Here is a 14,674-nt window from a genome sequence, read left to right on the forward strand (position 1 = left end):
ACAGACGCTGCAGTGGCTGGCTGGTAGTTGTACCTGCTATGACAAGTGCTGTTTTTCCCTGTCTGTGTTTGTTTTCAGTTCCTTGGCAGGTGTTGCCCAAGCTTTGCCCTACTCAGATTTAGCTGTGTTTTGGAAAAGTAGGAGCCAGTGGAAACACTTAACTATTTTTCTGATATTTTTCCACTTTCCATGTACTTATTTTTTCTTTTTTTTTTTTTTTTTTTTGGTCTAATAGACTTCAACTCTAAGTGCAAGCAGGAGCACCAGCTGTTGTGTTTTGGCTCCCTAGGTAGTTTAAGTAGGAAAAAAAACCACAAAACAAAACAGGAGGCAGCTCAAACTCAGGGTCATCTTTCTGTTGCCTTTGCTCTGTAAGGTGAGAGGCCCTTCAGTGACCAAGGCCACCGTTCAGGGGCTGATGGGGTGACGTGGGGCACTTTGAGGAGCCTCCCCCCATGCTGTGTGACATGGCAGGGGAGCTGGCTGCAGAAATCATTCAGTGACCCAGAAGAGAATGATTTCATGGAGAAATATTTGTAAAACGTGCATATAACCTAAGTTACCTGGTTAGTAACAACAGAAATCATTAAACTGAAAGCCCAAAACACTAGCAGCACTATTCCATCACGCAACAGTCCATAGCAGTAGCAGGTTGGTGGGCATGACCGATGCTCTGGGAGAGCTTTTGCTTTGCTGGTGTTTACCTTGAGCTCGCCACCAGCTCATTGCACCCCTGCAGCGCGTGACTGGGCCACGTATGGCTCGCGATGAACTGCTGCGGGTAACGTAGGCGAGACTGGTTCACTTGGAGAGCTGAAGAAACACAGAAGCTGTCCTCGTAAAAACTTTTAGGAATTCAAAAAGAGCATGACAGTTACGAACAGTACAAATCTGTTCCTGGATGTGATGGTGGAGAGTAAAACGATGCTGAAGGAAGGATGTAGCCAAAACATGGTGTTTCGGTTCTTTGGGGGGCAGGGAAGCAGAGCTGTGGGAGCTGGCAGAAGTTGAGAGCAGTTAAAACAGTAAAAGTGATGAAGTTGAAGAGTGTGACAGTGAGGGAAGTGGTGCGAGGTGTAAAAACCCCCACCTGACACACAGTAATAAAGTCTAAGAGAAGAAAATAGATTAATGCCAGGCAAATATTAGTGGAAAAAAGTTTATATACTTATTGTATAAAGATTACAGGTAAGCAATTAAACAAAACTTTTTCATATATAACCTTTTGGAAAGTGTAATTTTAAAATCAAGAACATTCAACCTTTCAACTTAACACAGACATACATCCTCTGAGCAATACTGAACATTACTAATGATACCGTAACAACACTGAAATGCAAAGAAAGAAAAACAGGGCAGGATTACAACAAGTAACAACTTGTAAGTAACAGGATTACAACAAGTAACAACTTGTAAGTAACAGGATTACAACACGTAACAACAAGTTCGAACTCCAGGCAAAAGTTAAGGCTCACAAACAAACTCACCCCCTTCCCCCTCTTAACAAAACTACACTTAAGAGTACTTAAACTATTCAGACTAGGACCTGCATGGTGCTACTTGTAAACAGAGGTGATAAATCTTCACGTAGTGTAAAACGTAATAAAACCCAACGTTATTTGCAATGTGAATTTAACACTTAAAAATCATTAATGTAACCTGAGCCCAGTTTTGAAAATTAGTGCTACAGAACTGGGGGGGAAAAAAAGGCTCAGGCACGGTGAAAAATTCAGTATTCGAGTTCATTTTCACTAATACTAATGTATCTCAAAGACAGCCTGTTCAGGAAGGGTGCTTACAATCCAATGTCTTATTTATGGCTTTTTTAACTAAAAAAACCCCTCTAACTGTCCTTTCAAGGAAGCCTTGTGTTCTGGGAAGAGACTCAAGAAGTACATTCTTTGAAGTTTCACAGAACAGATAATTATATAATTATTCCAGCTGAATGCTTTGTTCCAGCTGAAAGGATGTACCATGTCAGGAAATTCATTTGATAGACGTAGATATAGAGCAAGGGAGGTGCCTGTAGATTATGTAGGATATAAAATCTCTGGTGGTTTGGGGTAATGCTTAAAACCTGGCTATCTCCTCTCAATGCCCACTTTTAAAACAAAAGGTCATGTAGGCCTGGCACGAAAGAAAATGTGAATTAAAAGTTTTGCTCTTGAAGAGTGATTGCACATTACAAAGAGGTACGTCAGTCAGTTCAGAGTACATGCAAAAGGCATCGATTTCTGTTCAATGAGTTAGCGGAGTACAAGGAAAACCACCCTGGAGTGGCGTTAAGACAAGACCTAAATCCAGACAAGTAGTGTTTCTTTGCCTTGTTCATGAACAAACTATGACATTCATCCAAAAGCAAGCGCAGTCCAAGTCTTTCAAAAGTTCTTTGGGAAAAAAAAAATCCAAAATAGGTAATTCTTCTGGTGTGGAACAAGTGCAAAAAAAAGTTTGCCAGCAGTGTGAAAGCAATGCACGTGCTTGCAGTTTCTTCTGGCTGGGGACGTACCCACGCTGCGTTGCCATGAATACCAATGTCTCCTGGAGGCAGCAACTGCTTGTGGCACGTGGCTCACCCACACCTTCTGCAAACCAGTGCTCAGCGGTCAGCTGGAGGCTGGCTGGGACCTCCTCCTTGGGTCAGGTGGATTGAGGCTTTTCTTCTCCAGTTTTTATAAAAATAAATTTAGATGTTCTTCTGTGTAATACTGGCACAAAGGAAAATGGTTTCTTGTAAAAAGAGTTGGCTTGTGTGGTAGTCTTAAGACAAATGTTGCAGTCCTGTTTTCCCCTCTTAATTGGGGCTCTCACCCTCCTAGGCTAATGTGCAAAACAAAAACAACAACAACAACCAAACAACCAACCAACCAAAGAAACAAACAAATTCTACTCCGTACTGTCCCATAAATCCGTGTCTGGTTTTGTGTATAGGGCTACAAGGAAGGAGAGACACAATTCTGGCTGTAGATCTTCCAAATGCTCACATTGCATTTCAGCCTCAAATATTTTCGTAGTTGAATACTGATACATTCATCTGCTGTGACTCTGTAATACTGGATGGTAGCAAAGATGCAGTTCTCAACCAGCTCTCCTCCCCACAGCCCGGCACTGTCACAGTGTAATTTTGCTGGGCCTGTTGCTCCAACACCCCCGTTTGGCAGTTCTGGGGAATGTCAGGCTGCAACGGCTCTTCATTTTCATTTCCCCTTTGACCGAGGCTTTTTTCCGTAGGATAAAATCGAAGTTCACGTGGCTGTTCATGGCGTAGAACACGTTGGCGTTGCTTGGGATCACCAGCTCTGCAAAAGAGGGACCAGCAGGCGTGTTAATTTGTGGTATTGCACGTAGCGGAAGGAAAGCCAGGCGAGAACAGGGCCCGGGCGAACAGACCAGGCAGTGCTGGGCCCCTTGCCTTGTTCTGCCAAACTGCATCGGGTGGCACCCGCAGCAGCTGTCCCCACAAGGGGGAAAAAAAAAAAAAAAAAGGGGGTTGGGGGTGGTGGGGCGGGAAGAGCAGGGTTGCGGAGGTGATGGAGGCCAAACCCCGACCATGTCCAGCCTGGCAGAGGCCCTGGCAGCCCCTCCGAGGGGCAGCCGTGCCCAGAGCTCTGGTCGAGGGCTGGATGCCCGCGGTCAGAGCCCTGGGGAGGCCGTGCCCTGCCAGACTGTGCTCGGGGAGAGAGAGCAAGCTACTCTTCGGCCGATAGCTCTGCCGGCGCAGTGCCCGTACCAGTCTACCTGCCAACCCAGGAGCGAGCTCTGCCTCTATAAAGCAACGTGCTGACAGGCCCTGATAAATCATCCCTGCGCACCCCTGCTCAACAGGGTTTGCTCTCCCTGGCAGCGGTGACAACATGCCCGTGGCATTTCTAACCTTGCTTCACGTTTTACTCTTTCCTTCAACATCCAGCAGAACTTTTCAAGCAGCAGCAGGGCTCTGCCTCCCTACCTTTGTCCTCAGAGATGACCTGCACCAGCTCATAATCCTCCACTGCATCAGATTCCAGGTTGTGCTTCAGCATCGCTCTCTGGATGACGGCAGGAGTTTTGTCTTGGCTAGTTAGCTGGAAAGATAAGAGTTGCAATGAGAGATTCTGCTTATTCATGCTAGATAATGATTTAATAATTAGCAAAGGCCTGCCTTTCTGCAGACCACTTGGTCTTGGAAAAGATTTAAGTGAAAAAATATGATGGGTCAGTAACAAAGGTACTAAAACAGTGTAGTTCAAGATGACAGATACTGCAGTAGAAGAGACAGCAGTAACTCAGTGTCTGCTCTCCTGAGCAAACACTTTGAGAGATGAGAATTTGTTCTCGCTAGCCATAAAAGTCCACATAAATAGCTGCCCCATCTGCTGTTCGCAGACATCAATTAATCTGCAGTTTCCTGTGCTAAATACTTTCTTTGCCATCCTGCAAAGATTTCTGGCCCTGTAACTTGGTTTACTGTCTGCTGTGGAAGCGCCGTGCACCCGGGGCAGACACAGGGCTCCCTCCAGAGCCGTACCCAGTCAAAAGGAGGATTTGTCTCGGCAGCGGCAGGATTCATCAGGCCCTCAGAGAATGGCTCTTTGCAATTTGGGGAGCTCAGAGCATTAAAATCAGAGAAGGCAGCTAAACGGATGAAAAACTACCCCCTGGGTGCTTGTTTCCCCCCCCCCAGGCCTTGAGGGACCTGAAGTGTTTGTTCAGCATCTGCAGAGGGCATGCGCGGGCGAGTCCAGTGCTGCCAGAATCCCCCATGGAACCAGCGTCGAGGGAAACACGTGAACGCTGGTTGCCACAGGTCTGGCACCCTTGGCCGCAGAGAGAGAAGCTGCGTAATTAAAGGGCCTGTCAGCTTCCTCGCGTACTGCACCCTGCTCCCAGAAACCAGCTCCTGGGGAAAGCTGCTCCGGGCAAAACTTGGCACATGGCGTCCTGTGTCAAAACTCACACACAAATTGCAAGCGAGAGAAAAAAGCAGCGAGTAGCAGCAAAGCCTGCACCTGATCAGAATGCTTCACTTTGAACCTTCTGATAGAATACAATCTTGAATTTCCAAGACCAGAAACTTCCACAAAGACACTGTTTTCAAACCTCTCATTCATACCATGCTCCACGTATTTTGACGTGTAACATTTGTCACCGTCCCTTTCAAGCCAGGTTGGCTGAGTGAGCTCGGTGAGCCGGTGCTTTCAAAACTAAAAGCACCGTTTGTTTCAGCCACCCTGGCTGAAAGCACCAACGGTAACAGCGCTTTGCTGTTCCACGCCACTCACCAGGATGCTCTTGTACATATTGCCGTTGTTTTCTTCGATGCTGATCCGGATGATGCACTTATCTTTGTTCTGCTGGTTGTAAACAGGAGGCACTGCTTCTGAGGTAACGGGTGTCACGGAGTCGGAGCACTCGTCGTTAGCGGCCAGCAAGGGACGGGATGAGATTAAAGATGACACCCCCGAGGAAGATGTGTCTATGGAGTGGGAGGAGGGTGGGGGGGTGGAGGAGGGTGGGGAGGGGGAGGAGGGGGAGGAGGGGGGGGTGGTGGAGGAGGGGGGGGTGGTGGAGGAGGGGGGGGTGGAGGGGGTGGGGGTGGAGGAGGGGGGGGTGGGGGTGGAGGGGGTGGTGGTGGAGGTGGTGGAGGTGGTGGAGGTGGTGGTGGAGGTGGTGGTGGAGGTGGAGGAGGTGGTCGATGATGATTCAGACAGCTACACAACAGAAAGAAAGAAAAAAACACTGTCAAAACCTGGACATTTTGTATGTCTGCATGTGTCACTCTGTAGGAAGAGCTTGAGAAGGGTGAAGGCACGTACACAACCTCTGTCATCTGGTATTCCTTGCCTCCAAAAAAAGTGAACTTCACTTGATTAATTTCCCCATTTGAATGAAAACTGATTCCCAGTTCGGTGTGGAATTGTGCACTGCTTGCTCTCGCCTCTCAGTAAGAGCAGGCCAGGAGGTGGCAGCAGATACAACGAACAGAACCTGGTTGTGGGCAACCAGCCAGGGACTGGAGCAACTGGGAAAGAGCAGAGGGCACCACGCGCACCGCTGCTCCTGCTCCAGGTCGGAGCCTTTACACGAGTGAAGACACACACACGCCTCCCCGTCTTGCCACTTCTTGAATCCTCATTGCAAACGGCCCCTTCCTTCCCCTGCTGCTCAGGGGTTTGCCCTGCTCAAAAACTGCCGTGAGGATCTTTCCCTCTCCGACTTCTCACCAAAACCGCCCTAACAACTGCTCCAGCTAAACAGTTTAAACCATTTATGGATGCCGGTGCCTGGGACCTCGTGCTTTGTTTCCTGCCTGTATAGTTTCTCTCTTGGGCAGGTAACGGCGCACGTCCGGCCCGGGCGCTCTCGGCAGGAACACTCACGGCTCCAGCCTGGCACCCGCTCTGCTGTGGGGCGTCCCAGCTGCCGGGGGCGGGGTGTTGGGCTTTGCCTTCTCTGCAAAACTAGGGATTCCCCGGCACGCTGGCGAGCTCGGGCCTTGCCTGCCTATCGCTTGGTGCACTGCGGCTGCTCTGCCTTCCCCAGGATTGGGCTGTTACTAATGGGTGGACACGTGCTTTCCCACCCAGAAACCACCTTTCCCAGAGCGCAGGCGCAGCTTTACTGCCGCTGGGCTTTCCTTCGTGAGCACGCCGCTGCTCAGACTTCCTTTTCCAGCTACAGCTGATTGAGCACAATGGACACGGCAGCGGGCTGCTAACAGGAGAGTAACTTCTCAAACCTGAGGTTTTCAAGGAGGAAATGACTAGCTGTTGATCTTTCTTCTCCTGTTTCATTTGGTTTTGTTTGGGGGGGGCTTATAAATCCTCTTGTCCGCGTCACTGCTAACGTCGTGCTGCCGCGTGCTGTGTGCGAGCGCGATGCTCAGGCTCCTCGCCCCGCTTCCCACAGGCTCGAAGGTGGGAACACCGCTACCCCGCCCCCTCCCTCTCAAAAAAGCACCATAAGGGACTGAAAGCAAAATTAACTTCATGCTTCTCCAGGGCCTCACCTAAACCAAAAGCCCTGCTGGACACCACAGGAAAACCTGGTTTCAAGGAAGGAGAACTTCAGTCTGCCTTGTAGCTCAGCAACATAGCAGGGATTCTGCAGAAATCCTGACCAGATTGCTTCCATTTTTACACATTTACTTCTGGAGTCCCTCCATTCCACTAAAAGCCATGCTGTAGTCGAGACCAGCAGTGCCGACAGTCCCTCACAGGCCATTTACGCTGGCAACGCTGCCCAGACCGTACCTTGTTCTGCGACTCGTCGGGAGTGCCTACAGGAGCGACGCTGGCATCTTCAGATTCAGAGTGATTAAGCTCACATGACGAAACACTGGCCGAGTCCGTGCTTTCACCAGAGCTCCCACTTGGAGTAGGTTTGCGTTGCTCTTTGATGGGTGTGCTATTGGCGATCACCTCGGAGCCCAGAAACAGCCTAGGCGAGAAGAGAAAGCATAAAAGCCCGTGAGTGAAAGCAGAACGGAGCTGGGCTGAGCAAAGCTGTCGCTTGGTTCAAAAAGCTTACGTATTGTTTTGTTTTCCTATCTGGAGTGGCCTATTGTTTTAATTTCCTCTGTTGTTTATACGGGTTGTCAAGAGAGGTAGTTGCACACTAAGACAATACCTTCTTGACCTAGCGTACCCACCAGCTGCAAGGCCAAAGCCAGAGCTGATGCCCACAAATGAGACTCCTCGTTGTTTTCTTAATTTTATTAATTTTCAGACTCACTTGCCAGGAAATGATTGATCGTAAACTTGATGCGTTTACAAACCAAGGGACAAGGGGCACGTTAGAGGCACTAACGTGCAGAGGCAGATTCATCCCCGCTGCAAATTCTTTCACTCAACAAAGGTGCCACAGACCCCAGTTTCTCTTTAAGAGTCTGAACAGAGCTGTACACAACGAGGAGATCACAAGAAAGTGTCAATTATAGGCTCTCCCTCTCCGAAACTCATTTCTAAATGCAGGTCAAGTAAATTTAAAGGAGTGTCAAAGGAAACAAACTCATATAATGTGTAAGGCAGAGAAGCAAGGTGAATTAGATGCTATGTCAGCAGGCAGTTAATGATTTAAAACCATTTAGAGACGTGTCGCTCGCTGTTTCCAAGATGAATTACGCCAGTCTTTTCTACAATATTAATTTGCAAAACACATTCAAAGTGCAGATTAAACACTTCTTTAGACAAAGACTGCACAGCGCGAACAAACTCGATATGGTAAATTACAACGCTACAGCACCGAGACGCTGTCAGACACGAGAGAATAAAGCCCGTGCTCGGCAGCGACAGTTCCTACGCACGGCTTAGGCACGCGCCAAGGGGGACAGAAACGAGAGGCCACCGAGAGTTCAGGCGCTGTCATCTTCAAAGCTCACGTCCTCATGACGTATCACCACCGACTCGGATGGACTAATCGAAACGCTTTCCAAACAGCTGCCCGGATTTTTTTTTTTTTTGGCGTATTAGAACTCAAAACTCTGGATTGAAAAAATAAATCTATTCTTCCTCCAGAGCCTAACCTGCAGTAGCGCTGCCGTGAAGTGAACGGCTGATTCCTGCACAAGGACCAAGCAGGAAAGGAGAGTTCAGAGCTGACAGTGCTTTTAAATTCATCATTTTGCCCTCATCTCAATCGTGCCACTGCTGTGTAGGAGTCCCTCCATACCTCTGCTCCCATCAGGTTCAAATTTCTCACCTTTAAGATATTTTTACTTCGGTCCTTGATCTCTGCTTTCGTTCCCTGCAGCTTTCCCTGAATTCCTGCTAGCGTATTGTTTCCCGCGTGTGCTTAGCTGCCTGCCCCTGTTCTCCACCCACCTCCTGTTTGAATCTTTGCCGTATTAGTCTACATTGGACCGCATCCCCATGATTTTTTTCCTTCTCTAACTTGAAGGCAGTTAGGCTGATTGTTTCTATTACCAAATGCCTTTTTGCTAACCTTAATTTTCATATTAAAATCCTGCAAGGAATTTTTTGCATGTGTATAGCAAATTAGACTAATAACAGGCCAGACTTTATCCTCATTTACTCTGTTTTGCTACTGCATTCAGGGAAGTTATTACACAATAGATGTTCAATTTATAATCCAGCACTAAAATTGTTCCTTTTTCTGACACCTTAGGAAAGCTTGTTTGCTTCTAATCTCTTCCATCATTAATAATCCTCGTGACTACTTATAACAATAGAAAGGGACAGCTTCAGACAGAAGTATGCATTTCTAGCTGACAGTGTCTCCTTAAAGTAATGCAGTGGTCTGGATCCCCAGCCAGGTTTTTCAGCTGGTGAAACGAATACTGCTTGTTTGATTTATTCAGGTTCGTATTAACACACCGAACGCCCCCTGCCCCGTCGTACTCACAGGCTGAACCTCTTCACCATGCTTTTCCGAGATTTTGGCGATGTGGTGCTAGTGTTAGCAGCTGCTTCAGCCTCACGTGAAAGGCCGTAACTGCAGAACAGAGGCCACCGGGTTAAATTTTACTGACAGTACTATTAGTTATAGATCTCAAAGTAGCAATGTTCAAGAAATTCGAGAAACCTTCAGTTATTCTCACATCACAGAAAGTTGCAACCCCACAAAGAGGAACTTAGCTCTGTCCGCATTTTACCATGGTGAAAGGGACATTTCACTTCATAACAGTTTTAAAAGCTAGTGGTTTTTTGGATGATGTTTTACTGAAAACAAAAATAATCAAGAAAATAATTAATGTGAATCTTGGATAAGTGGACATTTTTTTTTTACGACCACTCAGTATATATCTGTGATTGCACTCTTAGTGCAGCAGAGTGGTGTTCAAACACCCAGCGAAGAGATTAAAATGCTGTAAATAAATTCTCTTGGGTTGGCCTAGCAGCACGTGCAGTAGCGCAGAACTCAGCAGGGCTGGAAAACCCACCCCAAGCGCCCGGGGGACATTTATCCGGTGCGAGCTCTGCGTTGCCTTGGCTACCCGCTGCCCGCATCCACCGGCCGAACGCTCAGTGACTGCATCGTGACATCCCTTCGGATCCTCTTCTGAGCGTGCGTCTGGGCACACAGGCAGCCCAGACACAACAGACTATCCTATTTCAAAGTCAAAAACCTGATTTCCAATCTCAAAACTAAACCCTGCTAAGTGCTCAACAGGTTTTCTACAGCTGTTTAGCAGAAGGCAGATTATTTCCACTCTCCTTGAGCAGCAGTATGTGTAAGTTCCTGTAAGAGGATAGCGAAAGGCTGCCATAACCTCCCCGCAGGCAGGCGTGGGGTAAGAAAAGCCTGCTTTGCCACGTGGATGGAGAACTTACCTCTCCTCCTCAGTTAAATGTTCCTGTCTTCTGAACCACTGGATGAATTTTTGGTCTGGTGTCATGCAATAGCTGTTACATGCAGATTGCAAGAGCTTAATTTGGGCGATGACTTCAAATTCCTAAGAAAATTAAAAAATCATACAGGAATTCTAATTAGAAAACACGAAAAAGCCAGACTCATTCGTATACTAACCACATGCAACAACAGATCCAGGACAACCTTAGTCTGACCTGAAGTTCAGTTTCAGTTGAGCGACTATTTCAAGAACCAGTTTTTCAAACAATTAAGCCTTTTTTTTTTTCCCTCGTTTTTCCTCCAGCATCCATAATGTGCACCAAAATGCGAACATTTTATCAAACACGCTCAAATTAGAAGACAAACGCAAGGAATCCTACTTGACCGCAGAGCTTTTCCCAAGTACTAACTGAACTGGAATGCTGGTGCAAACCCACCCAACGGCAGCACCGCCGGTTGTTCCTCTAGGAGCCGGCGTAGCAAAGGGTCACAAGTTCCTCCGATTACCCTACCCACTCCCCCCTGCGCTGGCCGGACCAGCTCCGAGAGAAGACTCATGCTCTGTGCTTAGGTGGTTCTCAGGCAGCAAGCAAGGGTAATAATTAGGGTTGCTTGCGGTGAAAGCAGTGTCTGATCCTCCCCGGCTTTGCACGTTGTGCACTTGCACCGGAGGAACGTAAAATGCTACCCTTGATAGGTGTGACCAGAATGCGCTGCTCTTCTGTAACTCCACGTACGTACACGCTTTGCCAAATTAATTCTTAAAAACTCCTTGTGTTAGAGCGGGCCGTAGAATCGGGATGCAGGAATGGAGCCGAGCACTCGGCACGCTTCAGAGGGCAGCTTTGCCACCGGTTTGTAGGAAGCTGGACTGATGACCACAGAGAAACTCGTGTTTCTCATTATTAGTGTCCCGAGCCGTGCAGTTATACATCCAAGGCAAGTCCAAGAAGTGGTCTGTAGAGCTGGGAGCAGTTAAGGGAAGGAAATAGCTCCAGCACAGCCAAATCCAAGTTTGCTTTCAGACCCCAGAAGGGAGATTTGGCATGACTTCATTCAGACGGATGTAACCCTAGTACCTTTACTCCTACGCAGCGTCACTTATCTCTGACCAGCAAGGATCAGGCTGAAAGGAAAGACTGATACCATTTATTTCTCAGTCTGGTGTACCTAGTTCCCTCTCTGCAGCCTCCTACCTACAAATAGTTTACTGCAGCAGAAGGAAGATGTTTACAAACTGGAAAGCAAAGGTCTCATGCCACCGAGTCTGATTTACTCTCAACACGTAGGACATACGCGTCACGTACTCCCACGAACACCAAGCGGAGGGAATGCGCGCGCCCTGGATGCAAATCCCGTGGAAGTAAGCGGCCTGCAGCTCCCGGCCCCCTATCGCACACACCTAAAGGGTGGGTTCTCTTCCTGCGCCGCCCCGCACAGGCTGGCAGAGGCTTACAGTGTTTCAGGGATCTGTTCTTTCCTCGCCAACTTGCGTTAAAGTTAGCGGCGGTTGTATGTGCCTGAGCAAAGACAAATGGCCTCGCCAAGAGAACGCTCTAAAAGACGGCATCGGTAAACTAAAAATCACAGAAAATTCAACTTACCCTTCGCCTCTTCTCAAAATTTATCAGGCCACCCTGTTGGAAGGAAGGAAGAAGGGATCAGAGTAGAAGAGCATATGCTCACTTGAATTTAATCACAAACAGGATGAAGTAAGCAAAGCTAATGTAAAGCACAGACCTGCCCTGAGCAGGGACCTTCTAAAAATACCTGTTTCCAGGTCTGGTAAAAACCCCAGCACTCATTTATCCCAGTCTCTAAAGGATCTCTGTCCTCGTGGCCTAAATGGCAATCTGCCCAAGAAGAAAAGCCCAATACAAGAATGCTCATACAAGCTGTGTCGAGATCGGGGCCGAAGAACGCCAGCAGGATTTTGCATGCAAGAGACAGACTTGGCTTTTGCCTGTGCTGTGCGTTCAGCAGCGTTCCCAGTGACTTTCAGAAACACCAGCTGAACACAAAGCACGCAGAGAAGGGAAACTGCCACGAAGAAAATGGATATATAACAACCTTAGTGCTGTTTTGCAAAACAAATAACCACCAAACCAACCTGCAACCATTACCAGCCCAGGGAGAAGTGTCATAAACACCAACCCAGCGCAGCGAAGGCTGAGGTCTGCAGGATGGTTCCTCAAGTGTCCGCTTTAATGGGGCCAATTTTCAAAGGTGCTTGAAAATCTTTGAAGCAAAACCTTTGAAAATTGGCCCCAGACTCTCTTGCGATCCTTTTTGCCTTCCTATGCTAGGTTGGTTCCCCCTGCTTGTTCAGCAAAAGAGAAATGAAAAAAAAAAAAAACCCAAAAAACCCCAAGTCTTTAATCACTTTAGGGCAAAGATGCGTCTGAGTCAGTACTGAAGCACGTCGGTGATCAGTCTGAAGAGCTGAATTCACAATTCTGTGTATTTTACCAATTATTCACAGAAATCTTTACATCTAAAAAGTTGTTTTCAGAAAAATAAAACGGAGTAACGGAAAGCCTACTTTCTTCACGTTTTCTAACCTAAGAAAACAAGACAAAATACAGTGCTAAGCTTGTCCCTTGAGATAACTGCACTCAAATTCACACAAGATGCTTGTTGCTAAGAACACCAGTAGGAGATACAGGAACAAACACGCTCAGTGCCAGGGAAGGCAGGGAGGGTATTGAAGATTGAAAAAAATTGCCCCAAATTACCTCAATATAGTCCTGAAGGGCTGTGTCAAGCATGATGAGATCAGTGAGGAAGGTCCCAAGATAAGGAACCGTGCCTTGCATTACTCCCTGCAAATGATCAGAGCAATGTTGGATTAATTAACTGAGAAATGGCAGTAATTAGAATGCTAAATGGTAATAATTAGGATGCTAGAATACTCCCGTATAAAGAAATGAAATAAAAGTAGGCTGCTTAACCAAGCAGTGGTCTTATAAATTACGTTTTCTTTCATTACATCATCCTCAGTATCTAATCGAGAATTTAAATCCAACCCTAATGAGAGCGGGATGCTCTCACAGATATTGCCAAGTGGCTTTATGTTACAATATCACGACCATACGCTGATTTCTAACCGTGGGTCACCAGGAAACCTGCTTGTGGAAGCAGCGTTGGGCCCTGGGGACAGGGTCCATGGGTTACCTGCTACAGGAGAAGGGGCTGGGGCACGCTGCTGGCTGGCCTCTGTAAGCAGCTTCTCTCTCTGCTTCATTCCAGAGGATTTTTACTTAATGATGTTGTTATACCATGTGACGACAGTCAAGTCAAATCAAGTCACAAGGGTTTTTTCCTCCAAGTGACCATTTTCCCCAGCCATTCACTGCATTTTAATAGTAATTATTCACATTTTAAACTTTCTAGACTGCTAGCACTTGTAGAGTTCAGGCTGCTTCTATGCTTGCGAAGAAAACGCTTGTTTCTACCATCCCAAAGAATCTGTATTTTTTTCAGTCAAACAAATAGACAAACAAAAAATCATATTCAGTGCTTTTGCCTCCCTATCCCAGATTTCTCTCCCCTCGTCCTTTTAAATCTTTGCCAACTTTGAGACAAAAGCCATTTTCACCAGCAGACTGGAAACCGGACACATTTTACAAAGCAATCTCTGTAGAAGTCTGTGCAATTTTCAAGCTGGTATGTCAGAAGCTTCATGAGCCTGTTTAAAAGAGATTTCTGCTCTGGCCAGAACTCATTTTCTTTATCACAAGAATTCCAGTATTTACGTTACATATTTTACTACATGAAAATTGAGTGGCTTTTCCCATAGTTCTGTCTAAAGGGTAACAAGAGTAGTTAATGGAATTCTTTCTTGTAGGATAGAAACAAGACAGTTGAAAACGATGAACACATGTTTATAGTCATCAATCATTTATTACCCTTTTATATGACGGGTTTAGTAAATTTCTGGAAGACTTAAAACTAAGGCCAAGCCCTTGGCTCAGCGTCCCTCCCCAACAGCTGGCTGGGATGCGAAGCAAATGCGAGCGGGAACGGGAGCAGGGAGCCCATACACCCAGTTACCCCTCACGGGGGACGGGGGGAAAACCGGCACCAGGGAACGTAACGTGGCCCCTGCGTACAGCCACCGGATCCTGAAGTCGGCTCGCTGAACGCACTAGCTACGCTGATGCTTTGCATAGCCATTTCCTCCAGCGCTGCAGTACGCAGGCGGGTGTTACCGGCGTAAAAGGACAGCTGGGTTGCGCTAAAAACCAGAGCTGTTAGGGCTCGGCGCGGGCCATACAGCTTGAGCTGGGTGCAGCATGAATCCCACTTTGTAGCTGTTTATATGTACAGATGTAAGCACGCGTGGGATCGTCTTTATAGCTATGCGCATTATATATATACGCAC

The 14,674-nt window shown here is 47.2% G+C and overlaps 1 protein-coding gene across 1 annotated transcript in view; it reads right to left on the reverse strand.

Moving 5' to 3' along the window:
• Positions 1-1,149: 1,149 nt before the first annotated feature.
• RGL1 (ral guanine nucleotide dissociation stimulator like 1) overlaps positions 1,150-14,674 on the reverse strand; it is an 81,869-nt gene continuing 68,344 nt past the window's right edge. The window contains exons 11-19 of the mRNA XM_054832965.1: positions 13,026-13,112; positions 11,895-11,927; positions 10,272-10,393; positions 9,343-9,432; positions 7,233-7,419; positions 5,660-5,690; positions 5,262-5,467; positions 3,950-4,064; positions 1,150-3,299 (exon numbers count right to left, since the gene is read on the reverse strand). Coding sequence (XP_054688940.1) covers positions 3,112-3,299; positions 3,950-4,064; positions 5,262-5,467; positions 5,660-5,690; positions 7,233-7,419; positions 9,343-9,432; positions 10,272-10,393; positions 11,895-11,927; positions 13,026-13,112 — 1,059 coding nt within the window. The 3' untranslated portion in view covers positions 1,150-3,111. The remainder of the gene's footprint in view (positions 3,300-3,949; positions 4,065-5,261; positions 5,468-5,659; positions 5,691-7,232; positions 7,420-9,342; positions 9,433-10,271; positions 10,394-11,894; positions 11,928-13,025; positions 13,113-14,674) is intronic.

Source organism: Grus americana, chromosome 8 (genome assembly GCF_028858705.1).
Source record: "Grus americana isolate bGruAme1 chromosome 8, bGruAme1.mat, whole genome shotgun sequence".
Taxonomy (NCBI): Eukaryota; Metazoa; Chordata; class Aves; order Gruiformes; family Gruidae; genus Grus; species Grus americana.